Source organism: Pan paniscus, chromosome 5 (assembly GCF_029289425.2).
Source record: "Pan paniscus chromosome 5, NHGRI_mPanPan1-v2.0_pri, whole genome shotgun sequence".
Lineage (NCBI taxonomy): Eukaryota > Metazoa > Chordata > Mammalia > Primates > Hominidae > Pan > Pan paniscus.
This window is the reverse complement of record NC_073254.2, coordinates 170,701,079-170,716,591: the sequence shown is the minus strand read 5'-3', so window position 1 is coordinate 170,716,591 and position 15,513 is coordinate 170,701,079. Positions and strand designations below refer to the sequence as shown.

Here is a 15,513-nt window from a genome sequence, read left to right as displayed (position 1 = left end):
TACATGGAGAAGCCAAACTCTCTTCCAGTTGTACACAAAAAGCTGATGCCCCTGCTGGGACCATCTGAATTCTGAATGACCAACCAAACTTCTGGTTTGGGCTCCCCTCCCAGGGCCGGCCCTCAGCGAGATTCTCAATTAGGAGAAGCTTGTTCAGGACCACACCAGGGCCACTTGCCCAATTCCCAGGCACCCGACTTACTTCCCAGTTGCCTGTCCTTTTTTTTTTTTTTTTTTCCAACACTTTGTAGAAATCATTTTATTGTCACTCTCCTCCTAATTCCTCCATTTTTCAAGCTAAATCTGTACCTTGTGTGTCACACTGTGCTCCCTTTGTTTTTTGTTTTTGTTTCTTTCTTTCTTTTTTTTTTTTTTTAATTATACTTTAAGTTTTAGGGTACATGTGCACATTGTGCAGGTTAGTTACATATGTATACATGTGCCATGCTGGTGCGCTGCACCCACTAACTCGTCATCTAGCATTAGGTATATCTCCCAATGCTATCCCTCCCCCCTCCCCCCTCCCCACCACAGTCCCCAGAGTATGATATTCCCCTTCCTGTGTCCATGTGATCTCATTGTTCAATTCCCACCTATGAGTGAGAATATGCGGTGTTTGGTTTTTTGTTCTTGCGATAGTTTACTGAGAATGATGGTTTCCAATTTCATCCATGTCCCTACAAAGGATATGAACTCATCATTTTTTATGGCTGCATAGTATTCCATGGTGTATATGTGCTAGTTCAACCATTGTGGAAGTCAGTGTGGCGATTCCTCAGGGATCTAGAACTAGAAATACCATTTGACCCAGCCATCCCATTACTGGGTATATACCCAAATGACTATAAATCATGCTGCTATAAAGACACATGCACATGTATGTTTATTGCGGCATTATTCGCAATAGCAAAGACTTGGAACCAACCCAAATGTCCAACAATGATAGACTGGATTAAGAAAATGTGGCCCAGTTGCCTGTCCTTAAATCTCCCCCACTCAGGGTTCGCTTCTTTAAGGCTAGTGCCTTAAGCTCCACGACCTTGCAAAAATTCCAGGGAAGCTTCAAGAGCTAAGATAGTCTTCCTAGGCACAGGACTGAATCCAAGCTCACTGCTCTCTCCATTGCCTACAACATGACAAGCTCTTTGGTAGCGCTCAGCAGTGGAAACTTTACCATTTTATCCACCTTCTTAAAGGTTGAGAATTTACAAATTGTTTGTAATGGTTCTACTCTTTCAGAATCAAATCATCACATATATTCTATTTTATCTCCTGGGGAAATTTTAAAATGCTCAGAAGCATTCATGTATTTAAAGGTACTTCTTCTTCTTCTTTTTTTTTCTTTAGACAGAGTCTCACTCTGTTGCCCAGGCTGGAGTGCAGTGGTACCATCTTGGCTCACTGCAACCTCTGCCTCCCAGGTTCAGGCAATTCTCGTGCCTCAGCCTCCCAAGTAGCTGGGACTACAGGCGTATGCCACTGTTTTTGTATTTTTAGTAGAGATGGGGTTTCACCATGTTGGCCAGGCTGGTCTTGAACTCCTGGCCTCAAGTGATCCACCTGCCTTGGCCTCCCAAAGTGCTGTGATTACAGGCATAAGCCACTGCGCCCGGCCCTATAGTTTGATTTCTAAAGCCACCATACCACCACCAGGGGATTCAGTCTCATGCACACGGGAATACTTTTAAAATATACTTACCTTGAGACATTTTCCCTCTCACAAATAATTTCTGGTATCTCTAGACTTTAAAAAAAAATCACTTGTAAAATTATGCTCATGAACCAATTATTCATTCCAACTTCTGGTTGGTTGAAGATTCCTTTTGTGCAGTTTGCATGGAGCTGCTGTTGTTATGAAACACACCCACAAAGTCAGATTAACAGGGCTGAAGAAGAACAGACCACCAGAACAAATGCTAATGCATTCTTGAAGAAGGGAGAAAGTGCGTGCGCGCCGTGTGTGTGTGTGTAATGAGATATTCACAGTGTTTAATGCAAGATGATCAAATGTCTAAGTGTCATCCTCTAATTTCAAATGGAAAACTGCAGATTTTCTTCTGAAGCTGGCAGGCTGCCATCGCTGCAGGCCCTGAAGTGGCTTTGGGCTTCAGGGAGAGGGGGAAGCAGACGTCGCTCAAAGAGCCCTCTGCTTCTCCCTGGCTGCAGCTCTACCCTGGGTCTCCTGGCCTTAGGATGAGTTCCTCTGCCAGGCTTCCCAGGGACTTTCAACCTAAGCTGTCAAATAAATCATTTAAAGGATATGTGGACTTTAAGAACTATTGACAGAGGGAAGACATCCTAAAATAGTCTCTTTGATCTGAATTCTTCCTCATTACAACATTGATATAGAGCTAGGGTTTTGGATACCAGTCTTCTGCCCCCTCCATGTAACTTCTATAAAGAATATCTCCATTTCATTTGACTTGTTGTGAAAGTGGCCAAGAAAGTAAAAAATTAACATTTTTAAGGTAAAGATTCTAAGTCTGAATTATTTTTATATTTTCCTGCCCTTTCTTCCTGACGAGTATGACTTAACAACATCTACTTAGTCACTTCACAGCTATTTACAACACAAAATCCTCCTCCATTCAAGGAGGGCCCATCTTGTTACAAGAAAATATCAACAACCAGAAATACAGTTCATGAGAGAAACTCTGGAGTCAGACCTCTGTGAAACAATAATAATGTCCATTTGGGTGTGCATGGCTTTTTTGTTTGTTGTTTGTTTTTCTTTTGACTTTTTTGGTGTGCATGTTTGTTAGGCACTGCTGCAAGCAACTGACATACATGGTCTCATCCAGTCCTCAGGAGAATTCCATTGTTCCCGTTTGAAAGATGGGCAATTCGAGGCTTAGGCAAGCTACACAAGTCCAAGATCACACAAATGTTAAGTAGAAGAGCCAGGATTTTAGTGTTCTTAACCACTGCCCTATACTTTAAATTTTCAAGGAAAGTAGAATCAGCTCTTTTCTCTATAAGGAAGAAACACCCAATACAGCCTAGGATCCTAGTTTCTAGAACAGAGATATATTTCTAGTGAATTCCTAATATTTTCTAAACACTTATCTTAAATTAAAACCAAATTAAGCAGCTCACTACCTAAAAATCAAAGGACAACGTGCTAGACTTGGAGCTTTTAAGTTTTTCAAAATTACCAAATATGAAAAATTGTATTTGCAAAAACATCAAACAGAATTCAAGTTCTAGAAGCATAAACCATTGAGCAAAGAAAATGGAAACCAGAGTAGGTTTAAGTAGGACAAATATTATTCTTCGGAATAGAAACTTGTTGCTGAATCTCACCATGGAGCAAAAGACTTATAAACTTTTGAAAAAACAGGGTTCACATGGAAACAGAAACATAACAGGAACTATGATATCAAGACTGACAGATGCCATGTGTCTTCCTAATTCTTTTAAAAGCCATTCTTGGCTATTAAAATGTCAATGTAGGAATAATAAAATACCATTGATTCTAGTTTTCCAGGGGGAATGTTTATGCAGAGGTTTTAAAACTTTAGATGTATAAAAATTTACTAGCACAGAAGGCAGATATGTTGATAACTCCAGCTACTAAGAACTGCAGCTCCAGTTACTAGGAATTGACTAGAAAACACTTAAAAAGATGGTAATCACACAGTCATGAGGATTACTTAATAATATAAATCATTATAGCTAACATTTTTTGAGTACTTACTATGTGCCAGGCACTATTTTATTTTTTATTTTTATTTTTATTTTTTTGAGACAGAGTCTCACTGTTGCCCAGGCTGGAGTACAATGGTACCATCTCAGCTCACTGCAACCTTTGCCTCCCGGGTTCAAGCAATTCTCCCGCCTCATCCTCCCAAGTAGCTGGGATTACAGGCGCCCACCCCCACACTGGGCTAATTTTTGTATTTTTAGTAGAGACAGGGTTTCACCATGTTGACAAGGCTGGTCTCCAACTCCGGATCTCAGGTGATCCACCCACCTCGGCCTCCCAAAGTGCTGGGATTACAGCTGTGAGCCGCCGTGCCCAGCTAGGCACTATTTGAAACATTTCTCTTTAAATTAATTCACTGAATGCTCACAACAATTCTAAAAGGCAGATATTACTATCATCCCTACTTGAGAAAAATGAGGCACTGAGAGATGAAATAATTTTCAAATTCACACAACTAGTAAGGAGTGAAACTGGCATTTGAACCTAGACAGTCTAAGTCTGGGACTGGAACTCTTACTCTGTATGCTATAATAATTTCCGGTAGCAGAGTCCTGCATGCCAGGACAGGGACAGTCCCCACCTAACAACTAATGGCAGACATAAAACAGAAAATTCTGCCATGTTCATTGGCAAAGGTTCTTATAAACTAGATCCATGCTGCCTGTCTTTGAATGGATCACAGTCAAGTAGTCAAAGCCTCCCATGTAAACTCCCAGAAGCATATACAAAGATGAAGATGAGGGAAGCAATAACTATACACAAAGCCTGTACTGACTTGGCTGGGAATGACTTCTAAACTATCACGCGACACAGCTTCCATTCTCTTGAAGCGCTGTTTGCATCTTTTGCCATTTTGCTCTGCCTCTCGAGCTAGTCATGAGGTCCCTGCATCCTGACCTGGGCCACTCATGACTGTGCATTCCTCCCATAGCCTTGTGCAAAGATTTATGTATGATTTATGCATGATTGGTGCATGATTTATGAACATAACAACATGGGCCATATATGCTCTCCCAAGGGCTGGGTATCGAGCTGGCTCTGGAAGGAGGTGATGGGTGAGGATGTGCTTAGAGTGGGTGAGAAAGCAGCCAAGTGTTGGAGAACAGAGCCAGGCCAGGAGAGACGAAACACATGGGGGAGTGGTTAGCCTGAACCACGGAGCTGTGCTCCAGTGTGACCAAAGAGAGGGTGGTTACTGATGCAGGACCTCAGAGTCTATCCCAGGGAATTCAGAGATTATTCCAAGGGCAATTTGAATCACTGGCTGATCATTCAAAGGGTAGAAGAAAGCCGCTGTGCATTTTGTTTGCTGACACAAGAGCTTCCAAGTCCCAGAGTTAGAATGATCAGAGAGAGAAGCCAAAAGTTGAGAAGCGACTTCCAGGAAGCAGAGAGACACCAAATAAGTCACACATAGGTTTTTTGTTTGTTTGTTAATTTTTTGAGACAGAGTCCTGCTCTGTCACCCAGGCTGGAGTGCAGTGGCGTGATCTTGGCTCACTGCAACCTCCGCCTCCCAGGTTCAAGTGATTCTCCTGTCTCAGCCTCCCGAGTAGCTGGGACTACAGGTGTGCACCACCACACCCGGCTAATTTTTGTACTTTTAGTAGAGATGGTGTTTCACTATGTTGGCCAGGCTGGTTTCGAACTCCTGACCTCAAGTGATCCAACCGCAGGAACAGTTCCCTGAGGTCTACATATTAAATCCAAGCTCCTTATCTTGACATTTAAGGCCTTCTATGTTCTGACCTGGAACTTCAGCCATATGGACATCTCAACATTCCCCCAAATGTCATTTGCTTTCATTCCTCTGTGCCTTTGCTTATGCTAACGCCTGCCCTTGGATGGCCTTTCCACTGTTTTCTACACAGAGAAATCACCAATGCACTCGCTCTGACAGTGTAACTAATTAATTTCAGTTTGACTTAGTAGAAACTTCATGAGTTAAAAGAGACTGAAAGTGTGACAAAAGCAAGTACTTACTTTCTCTTGGCCCAAATTTCAGAGTTGAAAGTATCCTCAATGGTTTGGAAGGCTCCATTCAAATTCTGCTTACTCTATACTCTCCCTTAAAATTGGCATTTTTTTCCCTCTGATATTCATTTAGTAATTATTTAATTCTGCCTATTCATATTATACTTGCAGCATTTCTTTAAATTTGTCTTCTCTAGATCACAAATGCTTTTTTGAGGTCAAGGACAAGCCTTAGGAAAAATTCTTTTCTTTCCAGCATGCCATTAGTTTTCCACATAGCAGCTGCTCAGTGAATATTTATTGAATCATCAGCCCATGATCATATTATTCTAATTAAAATAAGAGGTTTTTATCAAATGATAATTACATAGTTAATTATGAAGAAATATGGGAAAAGAGAGTTGTATTGTTGATCTGAAGTAAACTAAGAGTACAAGAGTCTATTAAATTCCATCAGAAAAGAGTGACAGATACAGTAAATTATTTTAAAGCATTATAGTCATTACCATTATTTACAAAATGGGTTAATTTTGAGTTTACAAACATAAAATACTTTCAGTACATAAACACAACAAACATTAAGTTGTGATGTGCAATTTCTCTGTCTTTATTTTACTCATGCCTGAAGTTGCTGGGCCTTATATGGGGTGAGGTTAAAAATTCCTCACCCCATATAAAAAGTGACTTCAGTTGGGATTGACAGATGCCTAACCAGGCTTCCTCAAACTGCTCCCAGGCCTAACAAAGGAAATGGGCCATGTCCCAGCTGGACAGGAACCTGGATCCACCCCTGGTCTCTTGTTCCTTCAAGCCTAGGCTGGAAGTGAATGGGGAAACACAGTTTGGGTAGAACTTACAGTGGTTCAGTCATATTCTCTCCAATGGCTCCCCAGAACTTTTCCCAAGTCCTCAGTAAATATTTGGTGATTAACTGATTTTATCATCTGACATTTCTCCTAACATCATTGTTGAAAAAGAAAGTTGGCTGAGATTTACAATGACCTCTTCTCACAAGGTGGGTGGTTGGACTTGGGAAGGAATGAGAACCATTCTATTGATAGAAGAAGAGGCTCTTCCCCAGCCGACATAATGACGGAAATGGTGGTTTAGAAAAAATCTTAAAAATTGCTCAGAGATGATTATAGGCTGTCATTAAGAAATGAGGAAGGAAGGGCTTTCTTTTCGACTACAGGGTGTACAGCTCTACAGACAGAAATTATTATTTTATATTTAGGCCAATGGTAGTCTGTAGGCCTTTGAAATGTAAAAAGCAATAATAACTTAAGTATCTGGTTTGGCTTACAAAGCATCAAGACAGATTACACAGGCCATATATAAAAACCAGGCTCTGTCCTTTATAACATTATTTCACTCACCCCTGAAGTATAACTGAAAATAAATACCTTCCTAAGAGTCTCTTCACACTTAAGTTGTATTTAAACAACTTAAATATAAAAATACCAGTAGATTGAAAAATACTTAAAGGATTTCATGACCAGGTTGGAAATTCAAGTGTATTAAAAGGAGAGAGAATGAAATAAAAGGGAGTTAGAACAGACCATCTCATTAGTCATAAAAAGAAATGAACTTCTGATATGGATAGGTCTTGAAAATACTATACCAAGTGAAATAAGTCAAACAGAAAAGGATAAATATTAGTATTTCAGGTTTCTGAAGTCACTGCTATATTCACTGTGTGCCAACTCTGTGTAGGACAACTGCCATGGTGGATTTAGAGAGTATCAGGCCATGGAGATCTAACTGGGTTCATCATCCAGATGAGGGAGGACTATGGGGAAAGTGAACAATGCATGCGCTGGGTTGCGGAAGAGCAACACAGCCCACATTCCAGCGTTCACAGGAGGCAGGGATCTGTGAGCTGAAGCAGCTTTCCAAAAGCAGGAGAATAGAATTCCTAAAATCACACAGGCACGAAAATAACCGTGATTCCACTCAACAAACCAAATAACTTGTTTGCAACATAAAACGTGCAAATATTTGTTCCTGATTAGATCTTTGAGAGAGTGAGTGGGGAAATCATCTCCAGTAAAGACATCCTATGATAATTTTCACTCCTAATCCAGAGTTTCATTTTGCACCCTTCCTCTCACATCCTCCACACCTTTTGGAATAGCTGAAGCCCAGGAAGCGCATGTTTTAGTGTGCTGAATGGCAGGCTACTCATACACAAATATATGCATGCTTACTTTATTTGGACAGAAGCACTAGAGAAGTATAGTTACATTGGATATTTGGAGGTGAAAACTATGAACCACTGAAATAAACCTCTATGTTCCATTTCCTCACTCTAGTGAGGCGTGAAAAGCCTTCTTGAAGTAGTAGCAGCTTCTGTTTCGGTTGACTGCTGTCCGTTCCTGAGCCCAGCACCGAGAAACAGTAACGATGTTGGTGGGGCCAAGATGTGGTGCAGTGTATGCTGCTTGGGTGATGGGCGCACCAGGATCCCACACATCTCCACTGAAGAACTTACTCATGTAACCAAATACCACCTGTACCCCCAATTACTTATGGAAAAATAAAATTTAAAAAAATCCAAAATAAAATAAATAACAGTTATGAGTTTAAAGAACCTGTCTCAAGTCACACTGTTGAGCAGCCAGGAGACTCCCATCACCCTCAGTAATAAACACCATCAAAAGGTCACTAAAGGCAGGAACTAGCCATTGTCAGATTTCCTGAGTTCACTTTTGACATGGTACAGTAAAATGCTTATAATATTCAACACATGGCCGTTTTATATTTACCAATTCTATGGAGTGGGAAACAACTGCAACTATAAATTTTAATGTCAAAAGAAAATATTATTCCAGAAAATAAAGAACTAAAGCTCAAAGATCATATTACTTCTTCTTCTTCTTCTGTTTTTCTTTTTCTTTTTTTTTTTTTTTTTTTTGAGACAGAGTTTCGATCTTGTTGCCCAGGCTGGAGTGCAATGGCACAATCTCAGCTCACTGCAACCTCTGCCTCCCGGGTTCAAGTGATTCTCCTGCCTCAGCCTCCTGTGTAGCTGGCATTACAGGCATGTGCCACCACGCACGGCTAATCTTTTACATTTAGTAGAGACCACCATGTTGGTCAGGCTGGTCTCGAACTCCTGACCTCAGGTGACCCACCCACCTTGGCCTCCCAAAGTGCCGGAATTACAGGCATGAGCCACCATGCCCGGCCAAAATCTGTTTTCTGAAACATAAAAGTAAAACCTTAAGAATCATCCATCTGTCCATCTCAGGATAAATTTGTTAAGTATTTTTTCTATGCCAGGTCCTGGACTAAATGTTAGAGACAAAAAGATTTTTTTAACAAAGATTAACATATGGTTCCTGCCTTTAAAGAACTAACTGAAAATAAATACCTTCCTAAGAGTCTCTTCACACTTAAGTTGTATTTAAATAACTTAAATATAAAAATACCAGTAGGTTGAAAAGTACTTAAAGGATTTCATGACCAGGTTGGAAATTAAAGTGTACTAAAAGGAGAGAGAATGAAATAAAAGGGAATTAGAACAGACCATCTCATTAGTCATAAAATGAAATGAACTTCTGATATGGATGGGTCTTGAACATACTATACTGAGTGAAATAAGTCAAACAGAAAAGGATAAATATTAGATAATTCCACTCATACAAAATGTCTAGTAAATTCCCAGAGGAGAATGGGCAAATTCATAGAGACAAAAAACAGATTAGAAGTTATCAGAGACAGGACAAGAGGAGAACAGAGTTACTGCTTAATGGTTACAGAATTTTTGCTTGGGGCGATAAAAAGTTATAAAAATACTAGTGATGGTTGCATAACATTGTGAATACAACTAATGCCACTGAATTGCACATTTAAAATGGTTAAAATGGCAAATTTTATGTTATGTATATTTTACCACAGCTTAAAAAGTAAATAATGTAATATACCAAAAACCATTGAATTGTACACTTTAAATGGTAAATTGTGTGGCACCTGAATTATATCTCAAGACACTGTTTTTTAAAAAATCTCTTACATGTTAGCATAGTTTTTACTATGTTTTTACTTTGTTACCTTGCAAAGCTCTGAATGTTGTTACAGAAATTTGTCAAATTTATCAGGAGAGTATGAGATAAGAGAGAAAATGTTAGATTAAATGGTTGGGCTTGGTGGCTTATGGCTGTAATCCCAAAGAGAGAAGGCCTCTTTGGGAGGCCAACGCAGGTGGATCACCTGAGGTCAGGAGTTCAAGACTAGCCTGGCCAATATGGTGAAGCCCTGTTTCTACTAAAAAATACAAAAATTAGCCAAGCATGGTGGAGCATGCCTGTAATCTCAGCTACTCAGGAGGCTGAGGTATGAGAATCACTTGAACCCGGGAGGCGGAGGTTGCAGTGAGCCAAGATCACGCCACTACACTCCAGCCTAGGTGACAGAGTGAGACTCCATCTCAAAAAATAAAATAAAAAAAAAACAAAGGAAGAAAATGTAAGATTAAGAGTCTGGGACATGTGATTCCAGGCCTGCTTTGCCACTTTATTGGCTATGCTGCCTGAAGCTCAGTAATCAACTTCCCTGGGCTCTGTTTTCTCATCTGAGAAGCAAAGGAGCAAAATCAGATGATTAATTTTTTAAATACTGTGATTCGCACTTCTTACTGAATGCCTAGGTTTTACAAATAATCACTCATCCTTTGGCAGTTAAGAACATAGAACAGCCTTGTCTCGTTTGGATACCTGGTTAAATGACAAATTTACTATCTTGCAGTGAATACTTATCAGGCTATTTTCAAAAGAGTTTCTTGGCTGGACTCTTCTTGAATATAGCCAGCCTGAAAAGTATGGCTGGAAACCACTGTCCAAACAAAACAGATGATAACATTTGTTTTTTATACCTCTTAAAAGTAGATTAGCTATAGATCAGAGCATGCCACTGCCTAAAAAAATGTCTGGTATATATTTGCTTTCAATACATATTTGTTGAAATGCAAGAACACTCGTGTTTACTCCCTAGGAGACTCTCAGGGCGTGGGGTCAGATGAGAGCATGGAGGGGCAGCAGGCCAGCTCTGAGAGCCCCTGGGAGTCTATGACTTCTGGGCTCAGACTTGCTTCCTCAGCTGGCACTGTGTTCCTCCCATGGGTCCATCGTCGGCAAGACCAAAGAGCTCCCTTCTAGTAAGTACCATTAAGGAGTCCAAGGTCCAGACAGAAGAGAACGAGGTCAGGTATTTCCAAAGTATTTCATTCTAATGAAAATTTATTTCAGAAAAAGGCCATAATAACCCTTTGAACTAAGTTAACAAGAAAGCTATATTTTTGTCACTAGTTCTATCGTTGCCTCAAAACAATAGTAACAAAACAGAAAATAAAAAGAATTACTGAGAAAACCCAGAAATTAAGTACTCTCCACATCTCCCATTCCAGACATAATAAAGTGATGCAATTTAGACTAAAATGTGCCAAAAGCCAGTATACCTTTTTCATCCTACTAGGCAAACACAAATACCACAGAACAAGAATTCCATCTTAAAGTAAAAGCTCTGGGAAAAAAGAAGGTAGTAATAATCTTTTACTATGTGACTACTGAAGGTATTACGTGACTACTGAAGTCTTTGATTAGGAAAGGAAAATAGACCTCCCACAAGTAAAATTAGTCACAGTTTATGATAACCTGAGAAGAAAAACAGATTCTGGATTTGTCAATTCCATTTGAAGGTGGAGAAAAGCTTATAAGCTCATGATCACCCTCTGAACCCTTTACAAAGGGCCACACAATCACATCAAGGTGTCAAACATACCCTGAATTGCAATTCCATCTTGGCTCGGTCGGATAAGAAGTTTTGACTCAGCCCTTTGAGGAGAGCTTCGATTCCTCCATCCTCTGACCAAAGCCCCCACCATAGCTGCTGGCAGCATGCTCCCCAGGTCGCCGTGGTCCTGCCTTGGTGGGTGGGGGGGCCCGGTCAGGCTGTCACCGCAGGAGAATCATGTCCTCCTTGCAGGTGCTACACCCAAGGCTGACAGGTCCGGGCAGTTCCTCCCGCCCTCATCTCCCGCCCACATTCTCATCCTTCTTGCGTTGTCAGACCTCCCTCGGGAGGCCCAGGGAAAGAAAGCTTGGGAGGTGAGACAAGAGAAAAACAGACAACAGGAAACATAAAAATGAAGAATAGGAATAAAGTCAATCAACAGAAGAGAAAGGCCAATATCATAAAAGCACAATCTCCTTTATATGAGTGATCATTTTCGATGCTTCATTTTTTACTTAAAGTCTAATTTTTCAACAAGCAAAAATGACCACGTGTGGGAGGGCTGAGGCGGGGCATGTACCTGCATACCTATTTCTCTTTTCTCAGACTATTTTCCTTGCTAAATTGGAAGAGCTTTCAGGCATTGTTTTTCCAAAGAGAACCATCTTCTACATAAACAGAATTTGTTTACAATATAAGAAAAGTATTTCTAATGTTTGGAGTGTTCACAGAATTATACTGGCATTTGAGAATGACGAAAGTTGGTTAAGAGATTTAATAAAAATCCCAATCAAGTAAACTCTCAAAGACTTTTAAAAGATGAATCGAATCCAATGACCTAATTAGCTCTCCTGTGGAGCCCAGGTAGAGGTGCCTCATCCTGACCAGCTGGTGCCTGAGCTGAGCTCATACAGGACACTGCTCCCGTGTGCCCCCTACTGGTCAGGTGCCAGGTGCACACTGGGCAGTGACCAATGACTGCATTGAAACAGGGGGAGGAGCAAGTAGCTCTAGAAAGTTCTAGAATCCCTTGGCCATCTCTGTATGCTATAGGCATTCAGCCTAGGTGGTAGAAGTTGAGATTGAATTGGCTGTAGGCAGCCTGAGAGGTTTTGGTATCATTTACTGTTGTTATGACTTTTACGGGTTACACAGATGGAATGATCCATGCCTGATTTCACTCTTTTTTCCCCCCTTCCCTAGTTACATCTTATTTAATTTAATAAGATCAAGATAGTTTCTGCAGGAGGTGGGCAAATTCCCCGTATCACCTAAAACTGATCACATTTAAATAAAACTACAATTTACCAAAGAAAGAGTATTCTGAGGATACACACCTTACATATTCATTTTGTTGACATTTACCTTATTATTTTGACCTTTCCAAAATTCAGAAAACCTTTAGTATCACTGTGGTCAGAGAGAAAGTCGAAATGCAGGATGGGATTTTAAAATGGTAGAAGAGTAGGAAGCTATTGGCTCTATTCTCTCCACACCCCAATCTCAGGGCGGGATTCCTGCAGCACCATCTCGGAGGGGCAGCCCTTGATGAGAGGCACATGTCCTGGGCCTCCTTGTTGGGTTCCTCTCCTTCCTCACTGGAGTGGGATTCCTCTTTTCCGCGGGAAGCTCCTTCTGCCACAGAGGGCTGAGCTGGGCTCTGATGGGTTCAGGGGATTGCTGCTCAGGGGCAAAGCCACCTACTCTCTAGGGAAAAGGGCAAAGAGGCCTTCAAAAATCTCTGTTCCTGTCACACCCAGAGTCAATAAAACAGGCTGAAGCTGTCTTCTGCTGGGGCCACGCCCTGTGGGAGTGGGGTGGCATCAGGGAAGAGAGCAGGGGAGCCCAGTGCTCAAGTGTGGGGTTTGGTCCTGTCTTGGAAGAGGGGGTTAAGGAGAGATCTTGAGGAACGGCCCAGTGTCACTCATTGGAGACAGGATCAGGAGGTGGGAACACAGCTGTGCATTCACCTGGAACCATCTCTTTGGAACTTCGTGTTCCACTGCAGAAGACTGCAAGGGCTGAGAATTAGGAGTGGTAGGGAGTTGAAGAGAGCCTCTATCAAGAGAAGCAGAAGCAACTTTGACCCCATCCTTAGGGTGAGGTGGCAGAGAAAACGCAGCGATGCTGAAAGCACACACGTGCTTCCTTAACCGGACCTGCTGCGGGTGAACCACGCCTTTCCCGGAGATGCAAAGGGAAGCAGCTCAACAGCAAGCCCATGAAGTCATTTCCCCCCACGCCAAACCTGTCTTATTGTAAGATACACCCCAACCCCCCGCCATGAAAAGGGACACACTGAGAAAAGAAACACATCTAAAGGACTCGGTATGAAGGCTATTAAAAATCTACTAACACCCTCCAAGTGGTGCTCTTCTTGGAGGCCTCGATCATTACTGCTGCCACAGATCCAAAAATCCTCATCCCCCATGGGCCAATCAGAAGTCCAAGGGGAGACACAGGGTTGGCCAGAACCATTTCGGAAGCACAGCAAACTGCCCAAATTCAGACACTGAAACCCCTGCACAGCTGCTGCCATCAGCCACCAGACAGCATATGGAGGTATGTGAGAAAGTAGGCGGATGGAGCCAGTTGAAATTTCAAATACTAGTCCCCAAGCCGCACCTGGATTTCCCACGAAGGAGAACCTCCTTTGTGCATTCGTCATTCCCTAAACAGCCAATCACAGTACTTCTCGCACTTCGTTGCGATGATTTACTTGCTACAGTTTGTCTCACGCAACTATCTATCCCCAAGCCTCAGGGGGCACTTAATGGGATGGAGATTCCCAGGACTTGCTCTGAAATGGCTGTTCTATGAGGTCTAAGATAGTGCCAGGGAGCCTGCATTTTCTAACGCTTTCCACATTTGCTTACATTGTCAGCCTGGATCTAAGGATAATATGAAGATGCCAATTTACTAGCCTGAGGGCTTCTTGAAGTCATGGACCACAGCCTTCTTTGTGCCCAGCATAGCGTATGTACCCAGCACATAGACTGTTGGGTGAAGACAGTCCCGGAGGCCAGGGACATCTACCTGCGGTCTCCGCCCGAGGAGGCTGCCTGATACTTTTATCCTTCCATGAAACCCACTACTTGCCACTGCCCTTGCCACCACCCTGGCTGCAGATGCCAAGCCATAGGATCGCTCCATCTTACCTCCATCCCAGGCCCCCTCAATATTCCCATATTTCACTCGCCTGTGATGCTTTGGCCCAGAACGCGATTTGTCCAGGCAGCAGTTTCCTGCCTCTTCCGCCCCACCAAGAATGGCTCCATCTTTCCTTCAGACGTCCTATGCCCTGGATACTAGCGCAGAGGGGTCCGTGCGTCAACTCAGGGTTCAAGTTGAACAGCATCATTGAACACTCTGTCATCCTTAGTTTGCCAGTTATAGCAGGTGGATGCACAGTGTCCAAGGTTTTCCCCAACGGGAAGCTAAGTGATGACCGTGACTGCTGTGGGAACAGCAGTGGTCAGGAAGAGGAAGAAGGGTAATGTCCTGTCTGGGAGGTCAGCGCCACCCTTCCACACACACACACGTGCTTCCTTCACCGGACCTGCTGCGGGTGAACCACACCTTCCCCCGAGATGCAAAGGGAAGCAGCTCAACAGTGAGTCCATGAAGTCATTTCCCTCCCGAACCTGTCTTATTGTAATATACACCCCCTCTCCTCTCAAGAAAAGGGACTCACTGAGAAAGGAAACACATCTAGAAAACCAGAATCATCCTGAAGGCTGTTTAAAGACCAGTGTGGCTCACAACAAACTTTCGTTCATGGGTATTTGTTGCTAATGTCCTATCGTGACGACTTGACAACTATTCTCTAAATTTCATAAACATAAATACTGTCCCCATCTGCCCTCTACAGAGGATAAGGTTGACTCGGGCCATGTGTCTCTCTGGAGTCTCTTAGGGCCTAATGTGGTTCTGAGCACAAAGAACACATGCCAATTGAAGAAACGTGTGTCAAGCTGTGATGATGTAGTTGTCAACTATTAAGATGCGCACGAAGCCATCAGCATTAAGTATGACATCCAACTCTGTAGCAAATACTTGACCTCCTACTATAATGTCAGGGAGGAGTCTTGGGGTAAGGGTGG

At 42.2% G+C, this 15,513-nt stretch overlaps 1 protein-coding gene across 3 annotated transcripts in view; it reads right to left on the bottom strand.

Moving 5' to 3' along the window:
* Positions 1 to 15,513, bottom strand: part of PLEKHG1 (pleckstrin homology and RhoGEF domain containing G1) — a 246,055-nt gene that overhangs the window by 147,506 nt on the left and 83,036 nt on the right. The window contains exon 1 of one of the 3 annotated variants that reach the window (XM_024929265.4): positions 14,610 to 14,860. The exons of the other annotated variants lie outside the window; for them this stretch is intronic. Coding sequence (XP_024785033.1) covers positions 14,610 to 14,688 — 79 coding nt within the window. The 5' untranslated portion in view covers positions 14,689 to 14,860. Of the gene's footprint in view, positions 1 to 14,609; positions 14,861 to 15,513 lie in introns of those variants that run through there. 3 annotated transcript variants of the gene reach the window in all.